A 16,309-nucleotide genomic window follows, 5' to 3' on the forward strand; every position below is an offset into this window, starting at 1 on the left:
GAGGAACGCCGGAAGGACTTTGTCCGGTCGATGTAAAAGGCGAGGGCCCTACGGACGTCCAGGGTGTGGAGCTGCTGTTCACGAGGTGAGGCGTGCGGCTTTGGAAAGAAAACCGGGAGGAAGATTTCCTGATTAAGATGGAAGGCCGACACCACCTTGGGAAGGAAGGCCAGATGTGGTCGAAGCTGCACTTTGTCCCCGTGGAAGACGGTATATGGGGGACCTGCTGTCAGGGCACGGAGTTCGGAGACTCGTCTGGCGGATGTGATTGCCACGAGGAAGGCCGTCTTCCAGGTGAGATGGAGCAGAGAGCACGTGGCCAGGGGCTCGAAGGGTGGCCGCATCAGCTGGGTGAGAACCAGGTTCAGATCCCAAGTCGGAGCAGGCGGACGCACCTGAGGGTAAAGACGGTCTAACCCCTTGAGGAAGCGGGCAACCATTGGGTTGGAAAAGACTGAGCGACCATCTATAGCGGGCCGAAAGGCTGACAGTGCTGCCAGGTGCACCTTCAGGGACGAGATCGCAAGACCTTGGCCCTTCAGGTACCAGAGGTAATCGAGGACCGTCTGGATAGGGGTCGAGAACGGGTTAAGACCTCGCTGATCGCACCAAAGAGCAAAGCATTTCCACTTCGCGAGGTAGGTAGAGCGTGTCGAGGGTTTCCTGCTTTCAAGCAGAACTTGCTGCACCGCCGCCGAACAACCCCTCTCTGCGTCGGTCAACCACTCAGGAACCAGGCTGTAAGATGCAGCGACTGCAGGTTCGGGTGACAAAGCTTGCCGAGGTCCTGAGAGATGAGGTCCGGCCACAACGGCAGGGGAATGGGATCCCGAATCGAGAGCTCGAGGAGCAGGGTATACCAGTGCTGCCTCGGCCAGGCCGGAGCGACGAGTATGACGCGGGCCTTGTCCCTCCGCAGCTTGAGTAGTACTCGGTGGACCAGCGGGAACGGGGGGAACGCGTATAGGAGGGGACCCGTCCAGGGCATGAGGAACGCATCGGAGATGGAGTCCGGAGCCCGACCCTGGTACGAACAGAACCTGTGGCACTTCCTGTTGGTCCTGGAGGCAAACAGGTCTATTTGGGGAAATCCCCACCTCCGGAAGATGGTGTGAGCCACATCGGGGCGAAGGGACCACTCGTGGGAGGCGAAGGACCTGCTCAGACGGTCGGCCAGCGTGTTCTGCACTCCTGGTAGAAAGAACGCTTCGAGGCGAATCGAGTGGGTCACGCACAGGTCCCATAGGAGCATCGCCTCCTTGCACAGCGGGGAGGATCGGGCCCCGCCCTGCTTGTTCAGATAGAACATGGCCGCCGTGTTGTCCGTGTATACCGCTACGCAGCGGTCTCGGAGGTGTGCTAGAAAGGCGAGACAAGCCAAGCGGATCGCTCTCAACTCCCGTACGTTGATGTGGAGGGAGAGTTCCTGGGCCAACCAGAGACCCTGGGTGTGCAGGTCTCCCATGTGAGCCCCCCATCCGAGCGCCGAAGCGTCTGTGGTCAGGGTGACCGACGGGCGAGGGGGGCGGAACGGAACCCCTGCGCAGACCACCTCCGGATCCAGCCACCAGGTGAGCGTCTGGAGAGTGGGGTCCGAGACCATGACCACCATATCTATAGGGTCGCGGTGGGGGCGGTACACTGATGTCAGCCACATCTGGAACGGACGAAGCCTCAGCCTCGCGTTGGCGGTCACAAAAGTGCACGCCGCCATGTGACCCAGCAGGCAGAGGCAGGACCGCACCGTCGTGGAAGGGAAGGCCTGCAGGACCCGGATGAGCGAGACCATCGTCTCGTGTCGAGGACGAGGGAGGCAGGCCCTGGCGAGGTTGGAGTCGAGGACCGCTCCTATGAACTCCAGGCGCTGTGCCGGAACTAATTGGGACTTCTCGGCGTTGACAAGGAGGCCGAGAGACCGGAACAGGTGCAGTATCTCGGACACCTGAGCTGCCACCAACTCTTGAGAGCGACCACGAATCAGCCAGTCGTCGAGATATGGGTACACATGGATTCCGCGACGACGGAGAGCTGCGGCCACGACCGCCATGCACTTGGTGAATACCCTCGGGGCAGTGGAGAGGCCGAAGGGTAACACCGCAAATTGGTAGTGGGCCTCGTTGACCATGAAGCGCAAGTAGCGTCTGTGGGGGGGGTAAATTGCCACATGAAAGTAAGCATCCTTCATGTCGAGGGCGGCAAACCAGTCTCCCGGATCCAAGGAAGGGATAATGGACCCCAAGGTTACCATCCGAAACTTGAGCTTGCAGAGGTACTTGTTCAACTCCCAGAGGTCTAAGATGGGACGAAGACCTCCTTTCGCCTTGGGGATGAGGAAATATCTGGAGTAGAATCCCCTGCCCCGCCTGCAGGGAGGCACCTCCTCGATGGCACCCACGCTCAACAGAGACTGGACCTCCTGTAAGAGGACTTGCTCGTGAGAGGGGTCCCTGAAGAGGGACGGGGAAGGTGGGTGGGAGGGAGGGGGCGAAATAAACAGTAGGCGGTAGCCGTGCTGGACGGTGCTGAGGACTCAGCTGTCCGATGTTATAGCAGACCACGCCGGAAGGAAGCGGGAAAGGCGATTCGAAAACAAAAGGGATGGATCCTGGGGGGAGAGTGGTGGGCCGACCTCGGGCGTCCCATCAAAAGGCCGGCTTCTGAGCCTGCGGAGCCTTGGACGAGCCCTGAGCCTGGTTGCGCCGTCCCCCCGACGGTCTACGGCGGAAGGGGGCCGTGCGGCGATTGTTAAACGGCCGAGACCTGGCCTGGTTGAAGGGACGGTAGGGCTGCTGACGGAACGAACGCCTCTGCGTGGCCGGCGTGTGCATGCCCAGTGTCCGTATTGCAACCCTCCCGTCCTTTAGGGTCTGAATCCTGGCGTCCGTTTTTTCAGAAAACAGGCCCTGCATGTCAAACGGGAGGTCCTGGAGGGTGTACTGGACCTCAGGTGGGAGGGTGGAAGACTGCAACCACGCAATGCGGCGCATCGTCACTCCGGATGCCACCGTTCTAGCCCCCGAGTCAGCTGCGTCCACGGCCACTTTAATCAGGGTTCTGGAGGTTAACTTGCCCTCTTCCAGCAGCGCCGAGAATTCGGGGCGGGAGTCCTGAGGGGTCAGCTCCTTGAATTTTGCGAGGCACCCCAAGATATTAAACGCATATCTGGACAATAGGGCCATCTGGTTAGCGATGCGGAGTTGGAGACCGCCCGCCGAATAAATCTTACGCCCTAATAAGTCCATGCGCCTGGCCTCCTTGGACTTCGGCGCAGCGGCAGGTTGTCCGTGACGCTCGCGGTCATTGACTGACTGGACCACCAGAGAGTCTGGGGTGGGGTGTATGTACAGATATTCGTACCCCTTGGGCGGGACTGAATACTTCCTTTCCACGCCGCGCGCCGTGGGGGTGACGGAGGAAGGTGACTGCCAAATGGTGGCATTGTTCTTCTGGATGGTGCGGATAAACGGGAGCGCCACTCTGACGGGGGCCTCGTCTCCCACAACATCGGTAATAGGGTCCTCGACCTCTTGGACCTCCTCGATGGGCAAATTAATGGCTTTTGCCACCCTTCGGAGAAGGTCCTGGTGCGCCCTGAGGTCAATAGGCGGGGGCTCTGATGGCGACGCCCCTGCCACCGCCTCATCGGGAGAGGAGGACGAGGAGTGGCCCGGCAGCACCTCCTCCTGTTGTTGTTCCACCGCCTGGTGATCTGGTGGCAGTGAGTCCTGCCCTAAAGGTGGGCCGTGGGCGTCGGCTTGAGTTGGTGGAGACGGGGGGGGTCTACTGATGGTGGCCACTGGCACCGACAGCGCCGAGCCCGGCTGCCTGGGTGGCAGGGGAGGTCCCTGCTCATACTGCGCCCAGGGTACCCAATGCCCCCAATACTGGGGTCCATGGTCCGGTGGAAGTGACCCGGCTCTGAAGTCCACCGCACTGCCCTGAGGGGAGGCCACGGAGGGTTCCCTTGAAGGCCAGGGTGGAGCAGTGGCGGCGCCTGGGCGGGCATCCAGCGCCGGCGTGAGACGAGCCTCCGGTGCCGAAGGTCGGTGCCGGCTGTCTCGGGAGGCAAGTGGCGAGCGGGACCTCCGCTCCGCGCGGTGCCGGGAGCTGGACCGGCGGCACCGGGAGCTAGATCTCCGGTGCCGGGAAGGAGATCGACGACGCCGGGAGCTCGACCTGCGGCGGCGGGAGCTCGACCGGCGGCGCCGGGAGCTCGACCGGTGGTGCCGGGAAACGGATCTTGATCTCGATCTGCAGCGCCTTGAACGGCTGCGGGAGTCCCGATGATGTCCGCGGTGCCTGGATGCGGACCTGCTGCGGTGCCGGTGACTTCTCGACCGGGACCTGGAGCGCCGCCGGGGGTACGACTGGCCCCGCGATGGAGAGCGGTGCCGGGACTGCGACCGGTGCCGAGACGCTGAGAGGCGTCGCGATGTTGATCGCCGGCGGGATGGGGAGCGGTGCGGCGGTGACCGTCTCCGCGAGAGGGACTGGGATCGAGTCCGGATCCTGGAGCCGCGGTCGCCTCGGTCGCCCGGGGATGGAGGACGAATCATCGCAGGCTTGCCGAGGGACTTAAGTGTCCGCACCGTTGGTGCCAGCGGCTGATGGGACGGAGCCGACGTCAGGTCGATTAGCTCCCTCGCCATCGCGAACGCCTCAGGCGTCGACGGGATCCTCAGCTCCTCCTCGGTGGGCACCGGGGAGCTGGGCGGTGCCGGACTCGACGGGCCTTGCGGCGCCGGAGTCAACGGCCCGGTGCACTTTGCGTGCACTGCCGCAGCCTGCACCATTTTCGTCGGAGGCGGCTGGGCTAACGGCTTCCGCTGCTGTTTTGCAGTGGCCGTCTTCGGCACCTTGTGCTTCCTCCCCGGGGAGAGGGAGTGGCGCCGGGTCTTCGGTGCTGGCTCGGTACCGGAGCGGCTCGGTGCTGCCGGTGCGCTGCTCGTCGAGGTAGGCTTCGGCGCCGATGGAGCTGGCGCCGGAGGTTGGAGCGCAGACTCCATCAGTAACTGTTTTAGCCGGGAGTCCCGCTCTTTCCTCGTACGAGGCTTAAAGGCCACGCAAATCGGGCACTTATCTGGTCTATGCGACTCTCCGAGGCAGCGGAGGCAGGAGTCGTGCGGGTCGCTGACCGGCATGGGCCGCTGGCAAGCCGCGCAGGGCTTGAACCCCGGTGCTCCGGGCATAAGCCCGCACCGGGGCGGAAGAAGAGGGGTAAGCCCTCTAATTCCCTAACTACTAACTCTATACACTATATATATATACAACTATAACAAGAACTTAACTAACTACTAACACTATATACACTAGAACTATGGAGAAACACTAGGGTTGTGGAGGTAAGGGAGCACTCCACTGTTCCAACTGCCGTCACGGGCGGGAAGTAGGAACTGAGGAGCGGACGGGCCGGCTGAGGTATATAATGGGCGCCATAGCGGCGCCACTCCAGGGGGTGCCAGCCGGCCCGCCGGAGTTGCTAGGGTAAAAATGTTCCGGAGAGCCGTGCACGCGCGGCGCGCACACCTACAATGGAATGCATAGGAGCAATCACTCGAAGAAGAACTCATTAATTTTTAGTCAGAATCTTTGAAGGTCTATTTTTGTTCTTCTTTGGAACTCTCATTCAACTGCAATGCTAAACTAACACTGGGGAGAAAATATGTATTTGTTAAAAGTTTAATTATAACTACAGGGTGAGAAAATGCCAATATTTATGTGAGACCTCTAATAATCTTCCAGCCAAACTAGGGAAGTCAGCAAGAGGAACTCCCCTCCTGCCTCAAAAAACTGGGGGGAAGGTGGAGGGCAACCACACAAATCCCACTATATTTCAGGCTCTTGTTCATCTATAAGGAAGCTATAAAGGGCACAAGCCACCTAAGAAAAAAACCATTTTAGGTTATCTTTAAATACCTAACTCTTCAAACAATCCCTCCTTGTTTCTTTCAATTGTCAAGAGTCCCCACAGCCTTTCTACCAAACTGTGGACCTGTGTCTTGCCTGGTTTTTGACTATCATGTCTTATGTAAATAGTAGTTCCTTCAGAAGAGGGAACTTGTCTTATCTCTTTGCAAAGTGCTGAGTTCTATGTAAACTTATTACATAGTCTTATTAGGCTATTTTCTTACTCCTCAATTGTCACCTGGCAGTGAAATTCAAAATAGCTATGCCTTTTGCTATTAAAGATTTTAACACTCATTTGTGTTATGTACATATTAAATATGCAATCACTTACTTATACCAATCAGCATGTAGGCCATTTTTGAGTTGTCGTAGACCCAGCAGGCTCCTTTAATGTCACATTTATTAATATCCCACAGAGTACAACTACTGTCTATTGCCACACCAAACAAAATTGGTCCAGGAATAGTGCCTAGAAGAGATACAAGTGTACAAAGATAATTGAAAGAGTCTTAACTGAATCAACAGAATTCATAGAGTGAGAGGCCAGGTTGGTGATTGAAGCATCAAGTTTTGAGTAGCTAGATTATAGAACCAGACATTCAAATCTCATCATCTTATTTTAGCCCTTTGTCCTTCTGAGATAGAGGACCATGCAACTTGCTGTACGTTCTTGCAAAGAATACCTTAAAAACTAAGGTACCATCCACTCCGTGTGAACGCTAAAGATACTATAGTACTTTTATTAGGAAGGGGAGTTTGCCCTAGTGTCCTGGATCAATATTTACTCTCTTTCCCATTGCAGTATTGTGTGCTCATTTGTTGTCACCTCCCACCCAAGAGGTGGCTATATGTTAGGGATCCAATATGTACAATTTTTAAGCCCTTTCAGGTATTTCAGTCATTATGTAAATTAGTATTTAAATTATATAATAAATCCTGACAGTGCTCATGTAAAAACATAAGCTATCCCCTTACACATGATAGACGTGGATAGGGATTTTGGAATAGATTTTCCTAAGTGATGACAAACAGTACAATATATAACTGAACACTGTGTCACACATGTACTGTCACTCCAGTTCCAAACGACCTGATGTACTGATCTTAAGAAATGCAGCTCAGTAAACAGTTATCTGTTGGCTAAGAAGGGAAAAGCTCTCAATTCCTTGGTGCTATTTTTACCAACCATCTCAGTTCTACCACATCTTTTCACTCCCCTATTCTCTGAGAGGCACAGATTTTTGGGGGGGGAAAAACTTCCTTGGCTAATAAGTTAGATGGTATTAGAGATAATAATAACTGTCTTTTTGGGAGGATGGGGGGGAAAAGAAAAGTTAGCTGATCTGGGTTGGAGCTGTTGTGGCTGTTAAATTCTTATTTTGTCTTATTCTAGGTACTATTTAGCATTTAGCTAGAGCTGGTAGCAGTAGTGATGTGATCTGGGGGGTGTTTTGGAAGGGGCTAGTCTGGTCAGGACATCTCTTGGGACCAGAATGATGAAGGCCCTGGATCCTAGGAGACATTGGGGGTGGCAGCCTGATGATGAAGCTTGCTCGAGTAGCCAGTTTTTCTCTCTAGAATCTCTCTCTCTTTTTTTTAAAGGACTCCAAAAAGGAGTGGTAGGTGGAATAGTCCAGTCCCTCATTATTTTATCCATCAATTAGAACTAGTTTCCAATTTTTGGTTCATTAATTCCCAGTCCCACAGTGTCTTGTTTACTTGGCATGATTTTAACACAGTCCTTGAATTATATTACTAGGTCTTTTTGTTTGCACTAATTTATTTTTTCCATTTCCCTTTTGCAACTTTTCCCATCAACATTAATTTGAAAGGCTGCGACACTTTATGAACTTTCACTTACTTTTTACAATTGAACTTATAATTAAGGTAAATTTGTAGGCTCAATTATTACAACAGGCCCTGAGTACAACATTGCATGGTAAGAGACTATGGCTCCATGTCTTGTGCAGGGTAGGGCTCCCCTCATGTTATCTCTCCTACCTCCAGTGTGGATGAGGTAAATGGGTTGGGACATTAGCTTCCTGCCAGGGTCCCCATGCAAGCCTGGAGTGTAGGGGAGCAATGCGCTCATACCCACCCTCAGGTTTGTAGAACTTGAGGCCATTAGTTAACTTCCATACTGGAATGGCCTTGCTAGTACTTGGAGAAGTTGTTTGCTGTGTAATAGTTTTTAAATGTTGCGTCCTTCACATTTAACCATACTCTGGCATGCGTGTCTCACTGTTTCTGCATCCACATCAGTTACCCCCAAAAAATAATTTAATAAAGAAAATAGAAAGTCAGCACAAACCATTTAAAAGGGGTTTGGAAATGAATGACTAAATTATGCAGATTATCTGTCCGCCAGACTTCTAAAATGTACATATGTACCCATTAAAAGTAAGGACACAAAACACTGCAGCAGGTTTCATATATTCTTTACCATTTTACTTGTAACATCTAAAGTGCTGTCATTTTCATCAGTGTTAAATTATATAATAAAAATGTGGCTAAAGGAACTCAATATCATCAAGTGAAGTGTTACAGAACCACAGAATTTTTGATTGGTGGAGTCTTAAAAGTCCTGAAAGTTTTCAAAGAATGGAATTGCATTTTTTTGGGAGGAGGGGGGTTGCTTTTGTTAAGAGGATGCAAGTTTAAATATTATTCTTCTGCAGTTGGGATTTGTTTCCTTTGGCATACCCATTTAGCCTCTTTGCACAACTATTTATAGAGAAGACAGCATTAATGCTAAAAAATAAGTAAAGTACCACATTTGAATTCCTATGATGAATTCTAAGCTATTTCGAGATTGAGTTTGGCCTAATCTTTCAGACAGAGAGACTGCAGCAAATTCATTCATACACATTTTCTTTAAAATTAGTCGGTCTGGGTATTTGAAAAGGAAGTCTTCCAATTAGACATTTTATGCTGGGACAGGTATTTAAGCAAAAGATAATAAATGTCATACCTACTAATCGTAGAAATACTGACTGCACTCCCAGAGCAAATGAACGCTGTTTATTTGGCACACACCTGCAAACAAAATTGCAGTTTAAGGGTTTTATCAAATGTAAATTTAACTTAAACTGATGTTTTTCATCTTGTTTTTTTGGTAAGTTACACTTGGGCTTTTGAAAAATTACATTATCTGTTAATACTTTGGTCTGTATATGGAGTCAAAGCAACCTAAAAACTTTAAATGGAATTTACTTCACAAAAGAGTCAAAAATCAACTTCCATAATATATCATTATGCATTATATACTATACTAGTTTTCTGCAATAAAGCACAGACAGCTTTGGCAGGAGAAATCATCATAGTCTTTTTCCCAATGTATTTTCACAAGATATTCAAAGCAAGGGATTCAGTTCTAGATCACGCACATTACTTATGTCTTGGTTAATCATTATGAAGTGGAGATGTGGCAGGGGACTATGCTTAAGTACATAGTAGAGGTGGGTTTTTTTAATGCTTTGGACCAAATGTATAATCAGTAGATATTGCACTTATTTGTAGATTTTTGTCTTGCATCAGCATATTGCATTACATAAGGCAATACAACAAGCAGCAGCAAGCATAATAAATAAACGATTTTGGTTGAACCTTACTGCTAACAGTCCAGCATCCCAGTAAAATGTATGCTACTGATAATTGAAAGGGATAGGCTTTGAGCAATCTCAAGTAATTTTTGAGAAGTATGATGACACAAACACAAAATATTGCTTTCCCCTTATCCTCCCCAATCCAAACATAGCTGCTCTTTCTCTGCCTCCAGACTAACTCAATCGAATTGTCAATGCAACTCCCATGTGGACTCACGCTGGAGCACCAAGAACAGAAGATCAATGCAATGAAGCATGATAATACAGTACAGTGCAGTATGTTAAACCACTATCTTAGTACTTTTTCTGGTATATAAAGTTATTCTATAAATTCATGTGCTTTTCAAGTAACTTGTAAGCTTTAAATAGTAAAAATGTTAATGCACTGTTTCTAAATTTGGCCATGAGACTTTACAAGTTGTATAACAGGGATGCAATTATCATGCTCTGAATGTTATGACACGTATTAACATCCATATTGTAGCTCTGCATGGGTGAACAGCTGCTTTAACATGGTATTAATGAAGTCTCATTTCAATGGGAAGGTAAGCCCCACACATTTATAGGTCTACATATTAATTTGGAATCTAGTGAGTCTCTAGCAGAGTGTGTTCAGGATCAAAGACCATCTGAGTTTCAGACACTGGCAAGACAACCAAGTTGTGGTTAACATGCGCCTACCTTTCTTAGAATTTTATACTGCCACTCTCATCATCAGAATCAGAGCACCTTCAACATAAAAATCAATAGCAACAGCAAAATCCTCAGAAGATTTCTAGGAGTCTTTAGCACATCTCCTTTTATGGGATCGGGAGTCTGCTTGGAGTAAGGGAGTAAGAATGTGTGTATGGCAGGGATTTGGGAACAAGAGGGATGTTCAAATTGTGAGTGTTACTTATGGTGGGAGGATTTCACAAAAGAGGAAGGCTTTGAAATGTGGGCCCAGTTTAGTTCAAAATCATATGCTCCATCACCTTGTAGCTGGTGCTCAAGAGGGAAATTGGCCTATAACTAGAAGGGTCATCTGCAGATTTTCCAGGCTTTAGGAGTGCTTCTCTCCACAAGCAGAAAATTTCACCTGTCTCTAGGATGTTGGTGAAATGCTGCATCAGCCAATTCCATGCCACTGAACTCAGGTTACATAGGAACTTGTGGCAGATGTCATCTTTTCCCACTGCTTTTCCCAGTTTCATGGTTGAAATGACTGGATCAATCTCCTTACTTGTGAATAGTCCAGACCACTGGGACAGTGAAGCACATGTGAACAACACCTGCTAGAGTTGATGCCGGAGTTGTCTGCGATACTGTTTATCCACTGGCTGTTTTGATGTCCACAAAAGTTTAGCAGCAATGGCATTGACTTTCAGCTGTGACCTAGTGACATGTGTGGGATTTGCAGCCCCTAGGTGTCTCAGCAGATTCCAGGCATGTCTGCTTGAGCCACAGTTTCCATCTTGCTACATCCAGTAATACCAGAAGAGATTTTCTAATTTCTGGGTCCCTACACTCCTCACAGTTGCAGAAGAGATCTTGGATCTCTGGAGTCCAGCAAGTAGTATATGAAAGTGTTTCTCAGCCTTTTTGATACCAGGAACCAGCTTGCTGACTTCCTAAACTATATCAGGGTCATCTCGGGGACCAGCACCAATCCATGCACTAGTTGGTGAGAAACATTGGTGTATAATGACCTGTGTCCATGGGAGTTATTCTTCTTTGCAGGGGTGATTAGGTGCATAGTAAAATGGTCAAAAGTCTTCAGCTTTGGGGGCATGGATCATCTTTAGAGATGAACATCAGGTCAGGGCAGTATTCTCTGCCCCATCTTGCAGAGTGGAAAGAGAATACTATTTCGCATCAAAAAGGTGGAGCATATCATTTGCCAATGCCCAGTGTGTCAGTTCTTTGCTTGCTTTGTTTGCTGCATAGATCCTGTGCAGTTGGCAGAGCTGATGTATATATGTTAAGGACAGGTTTCAGAGTAGCAGCCGTGTTAGTCTGTATCTGCAAAAAGAACAGGAGTACTTGTGGCACCTTAGAGACTAACAAATTTATTTCAGCATAAGCTTTCATGAGCTACAGCTCACTTCTTCGGATGCATAGAATGGAACACACAGACAGAAGATATTTATACATACAGAGAACATGAAAAGATGGAAGTATGCATACCAACAGGAAGAATCTAATCAATTGAGATGAGCTATCATCAGCAGGAGAAAAAAAACTTTTGAAGTGATAATTGAGATGACCCATAGAAGGTGTGAGGAGAACTTAACATAGGGAAATAGATTCAATTAGTGTAATGACCCAACCATTCCCAGTCTCTGTTTAAACCTAAGTTAATTGTATCTAATTAGCATATTAATTTGAGTTCAGCAGTTTCTCTTTGGAGTCTGTTTTTGAAGTTTTTTTGTTGCAAAATTGCCACCTTCAGGTCGGTCACTGAGTGGTTAGAGAGGTTGAAGTGTTCTCCCATGTACATTGGCAATGTACATTGGCCAAACCGGACAGTCTCTACGCAAAAGAATAAATGGACACAAATCTGACATCAGGAATCATAACATTCAAAAACCAGTCGGAGAACACTTCAACCCGAAGAAGTGAGCTGTAGCTCATGAAAGCTTATGCTGAAATAAATTTGTTAGTCTCTAAGGTGCCACAAGTACTCATGTTAGGGACAGTAAGCTTGCCAATGTACACACAGATTCTAGTTGTTTCTTTGTACTCTGTAGGAGGTCGGACCAAATATTCATTGATCTCCTAATTTATGTAGATTGCCAACCCATATTTTGGGTGGTAATTGCTGGCTATAAGTTTATAGCTGTTGATGTTATAGCAATGGGCCTTTTTCTTCATTTGCAACATGGGTCTCCTGGAGGGCAAGGATGTTGGTGTTAATCATCTTCAGTGCTTTCTCCAGGAAGCTGCACATGGACTGTAAAAGGCCTTCAACATTCAATGGGCAGATCTCTACCCCAGGTTCAATCTGCCTAGTACATTGCCCCTGAAGCGGTAGGTGTATTTTGTTGGTCTTTTGACTGGGAGATTGACAATCAATGTTTGGTCACCAATTTGATGACATTAGTCATGGTTTCTCACTTAACAGGGTGGACAGCATGAATATCATCATCTTCCACTCCATCTTATCAATGAAGTATGTTGGCAGCTGTTCGAAGCATCAACCACTTTGGTCTGGTGTCTGAGTTATGCAATCTGGGTTGATTAGCTGATTCAATATGAGAAATAGTTCTTCTGGCCCCAATTCTGCCATGCTGATTGAAGAGGAGAAGGTTCATTTTGCCTCCTTTATGTCAGTGGTGATATTCGGTACAGTTTGTGTGCTAGCAGAGGGATTCAGAGTGTCTTTTGTACCACTGGTACTCTAACTTTCCACCTATGCACTTCACTGGCAGTAGTTCACCTATGAAGCAGAGTATTCTTCTTGGTCAGTGTGGGAAGGTGGAGGAGAGGCCAAAGCATTGATGGTAAAGGACAACAGGTGATCGTACTGTTGTACCAACTCATCAGCACCTTGGCTTTGTATTTGGGTTACTTGTTCTAAGGAGATTTGAAAACTTAGGGAGTTCAGGAGTCTTTGGGGGCAAATCAGTTTTGATTGCTCTCTATCCTGATGGGAAGAAAGGAAGGCAGGCAGGCTTTGATCTCTACCTGGAAGAGGTCATGATCAGCTCAGGAGAGTGTTATGTTGGTGATATCTCCAATATGCAGTCCTAGCTGGAAGACAGGATTCAACATACATACCACATATGGTGACATATATAGGTCAGAGACTACCTGAAAGAATCTGATGGGTTCTGTATAGGTCATGAGATCAAAGTACTACCATACAATTGAGATTGTCCATGTGAAGGTTGAGATAATAGAAGACAAGTAATCTGGGGATTCCAATACCATCCTGGGCCATGTATTAGAGAGTTCATCCAGGAAGTTGTTGAAGTTTTCACCTGGAGGTCTGTAAACCAATATAATTCCTAAATTCCTTTTGTCCTTTTGCCTCACAGCCCACATGAATGCACTTTTTGTTTCTGGGTATGGAATGTCTTCAGTATCAGAGGCTGGAGGGGAACAGGATTGTTACTCCACTTTCTCTTATCTGGTGCATTCTGGATACTGTCTTGGCTTGTAACATACACATGAGAAGATTGGCTGTGTTAAGATAGGGTTGGAGGTGGCACTGAACCATGTCTCAGTGATGCAGGCAAAGCCAGTTGCTTCATCAAAAATGAGAATATGTATGGTGTAAGGATAAACAGACTAGCTTTCCTCTCTCTTATTGATAGAGTGTGATCTGCCTCTTTAAAAAGGAATCTTGTGCTACAAGTAGTGCCACCAAGTGGAAAGGAAACTATTTCTATTTTTATAAGAGAAAAAGTGGTTGTGAAACAGTAGATAATCTACAGATGACAGTAATCTCTTCATCTAATGTTCAACGGGCTTAACCTGCTTAAAATTGGTTATACACTACACGGTGATTATTAGAGTTTAGGGAGTAGCAGACGGGTGCAAAGCCCTCCTTACACATTTTGATTATAGAGCTGATCCTGTATAAAAAGAATAAACTATTTAAAATATTTATTTTGCAAGTTGTCAGAATAGTTACATTCCTTGCCACTGAGAGCGACAGTGTAGGTGAGGTAATATCTTTTATTGGATCAACTTCTGTTGGTGGAAGGTACAACCTTTTGAGCTACACAGAGCTCTTCTTCAGGTCTGGGGAAGGAAGCATGCCATGCTAAGTTTATACTCTGCTGTGAAGCCAGGAATATGTTATTGAAAAGTATAAAAACCAAATACCTGAGGATGGCCACAGTAGTTGGAGTAACAGCCATAAAAGTGAAAACAACAGCAAAAAAGAAAAAGCCCAGGAATAGAGGCAAGAATGTGCATTGTGTTCGGCATTTCCCAGCCAGAGCCTCAAAAGGGACCTCTTCTGTGTCAGGTAATCTTTTTGGCAGCCCAATACAGGAACATTTTTGGTAAGTCTACAAGTAATGCACACAGCAAACAGTATTATTTCAAAATATGTAAAATTGTAAATTATAGTAATTGATAGAGATTAAGTAGTGATCAGACATCCACACATTAACATATACTTACTTATTTCAAGGACAGTGCTTGACTTAGTGAACCCTTAATTTATTCTGTGATATTTTTAGCCACACTATCCTGGTTATTCCACCTAATTTTGACAATAACTATACTCACTTACATGCCTCCAACTGTAAAGACTAACGCTCTCCTCCACTTATTACTTTGCTTTCCTCCTGGGCTGGCAAGCTACCACAAGAGGTCTCCTATTACCCAAACAATAGTTACTCCTGAACGCTGTTTGTGATATTTTGTATTTAGACATTAAACCTTTTTTGCCAGACTAATTATTAGCTTAGATTAATTTTAATTTAAATCTTCCCCTTTATTATTAATTAGGCATTACTTCATTTTGCACTAAACATAACCTCAGGGTGAGAATAAGTAAACTGAGAACACGAAAAGTTGAATATTCTGCTGGTGTCCCCTCAATTCGTCAGTGGATAGTTTCAAGCACTTTATAGAAAAAAGTAAAGCTGAGAATAAACAACCCAAAACAGGACAGTGCTGTACTCCCATAAATATACCCTCTTGTTACAAATTAGCAATATGAAGCTATTCAAAATTCTGAAAGTATGAATGCTTTTTTGTCTGGATACCTTTCATGTGCTAGTTCTAATTTCTAAATAACCCTTTTTCATCATAGGCTAATAAAATTAACAGTTGCCTTAACAAACCCTTATTCCTAAATTACAATTGTCTGTCTATAACCTGGAAGGTTTCCCACATACACACACTTTATCCAGCAAGATTCTAAAGATCCACTTGTTCTGTCAGCATTGGCTGATTTAGTATTAATATTTTCAATAAAATTTCTGGTCAAACCTCTCCACTTCCACTAATATAATTCCCAAAGGTAGATTAGAGAAGAAGGATGGCCTTTTATAGTTAAGGCACTGCACTGGGACTCAGGTCTGCCAAAAACTTCCCTCTCATTTGTATTTTCTATTTGGACTGTAAATCAAAAACTGTCTCATCATCTGTTTATATAGTGGCTATGGCAATGAAACACTAATCTCAGTTGGCACCTCCAGGCTGTATTTTAAAGATAATGATAATATCACATATGGCACTTGAAGGACAGCATTATTGCAGTGGCTACCCTGCCACTGTTGTGCCTATTCAGCTTTTGTCCTGTTTCAACTTAATCTAAATATCTTGTCCTTGTTCAAGAACAATACTCACTGGATTACTTTCATATTTCTCAGTCTCGACTTCCATATTCTCCACTCATTAGCAACAGAAAGGGCTAGAAACTGTAGAATGCTCTTTCTAATATAGCTTCCTATTCCTCAGAAGGTTGTTGGTACATTCCAGTGAGGTCAATCATGTATTATACCTTATTTATAAAGCACTATTATTGGGCATAGTGCATGACTTAAACGAAGGAAGGCAAAGCCTCTGAAAAACTTGCATTCTAAATACACAAAGTGTGTGTGTGTTGGGGGGGGCAGGATAGTGAGGAAAAGGTAAGATACAGAAGCAAAGGTACTGGGCACTTGTGTTTGGCACACACTATATTAAGGCATTTCCCCTTAAGAGGAGGGTGGGGTGAGTGGTGTTGCGGACGGATCCCCGCCGAGCGGGCGGCAAGGAGAACTTGCCACAAACAGGGCCCTGGGTCGGGGCTCGGTGGAGAGGGAGGGCCCGAGTCCCCCTACCCCACCTCGTGCTACCCCGCCCCGCAGGGG

At 47.1% G+C, this 16,309-nt stretch overlaps 1 protein-coding gene across 2 annotated transcripts in view; it reads right to left on the minus strand.

Moving 5' to 3' along the window:
• Positions 1 to 16,309, minus strand: part of LOC123373338 (solute carrier organic anion transporter family member 4C1-like) — a 108,658-nt gene that overhangs the window by 4,587 nt on the left and 87,762 nt on the right. For both annotated transcript variants that reach the window (XM_045022330.1, XM_045022329.1), the window contains 3 exons: positions 14,325 to 14,512; positions 8,879 to 8,943; positions 6,239 to 6,376 (listed from right to left, as the gene is read on the minus strand). In XM_045022330.1, the coding sequence (XP_044878265.1) occupies positions 6,239 to 6,376; positions 8,879 to 8,943; positions 14,325 to 14,512 (391 nt within the window). The remainder of the gene's footprint in view (positions 1 to 6,238; positions 6,377 to 8,878; positions 8,944 to 14,324; positions 14,513 to 16,309) is intronic.

The sequence above is a fragment of the Mauremys mutica genome, chromosome 6 (assembly GCF_020497125.1).
Source record: "Mauremys mutica isolate MM-2020 ecotype Southern chromosome 6, ASM2049712v1, whole genome shotgun sequence".
Lineage (NCBI taxonomy): Eukaryota > Metazoa > Chordata > Testudines > Geoemydidae > Mauremys > Mauremys mutica.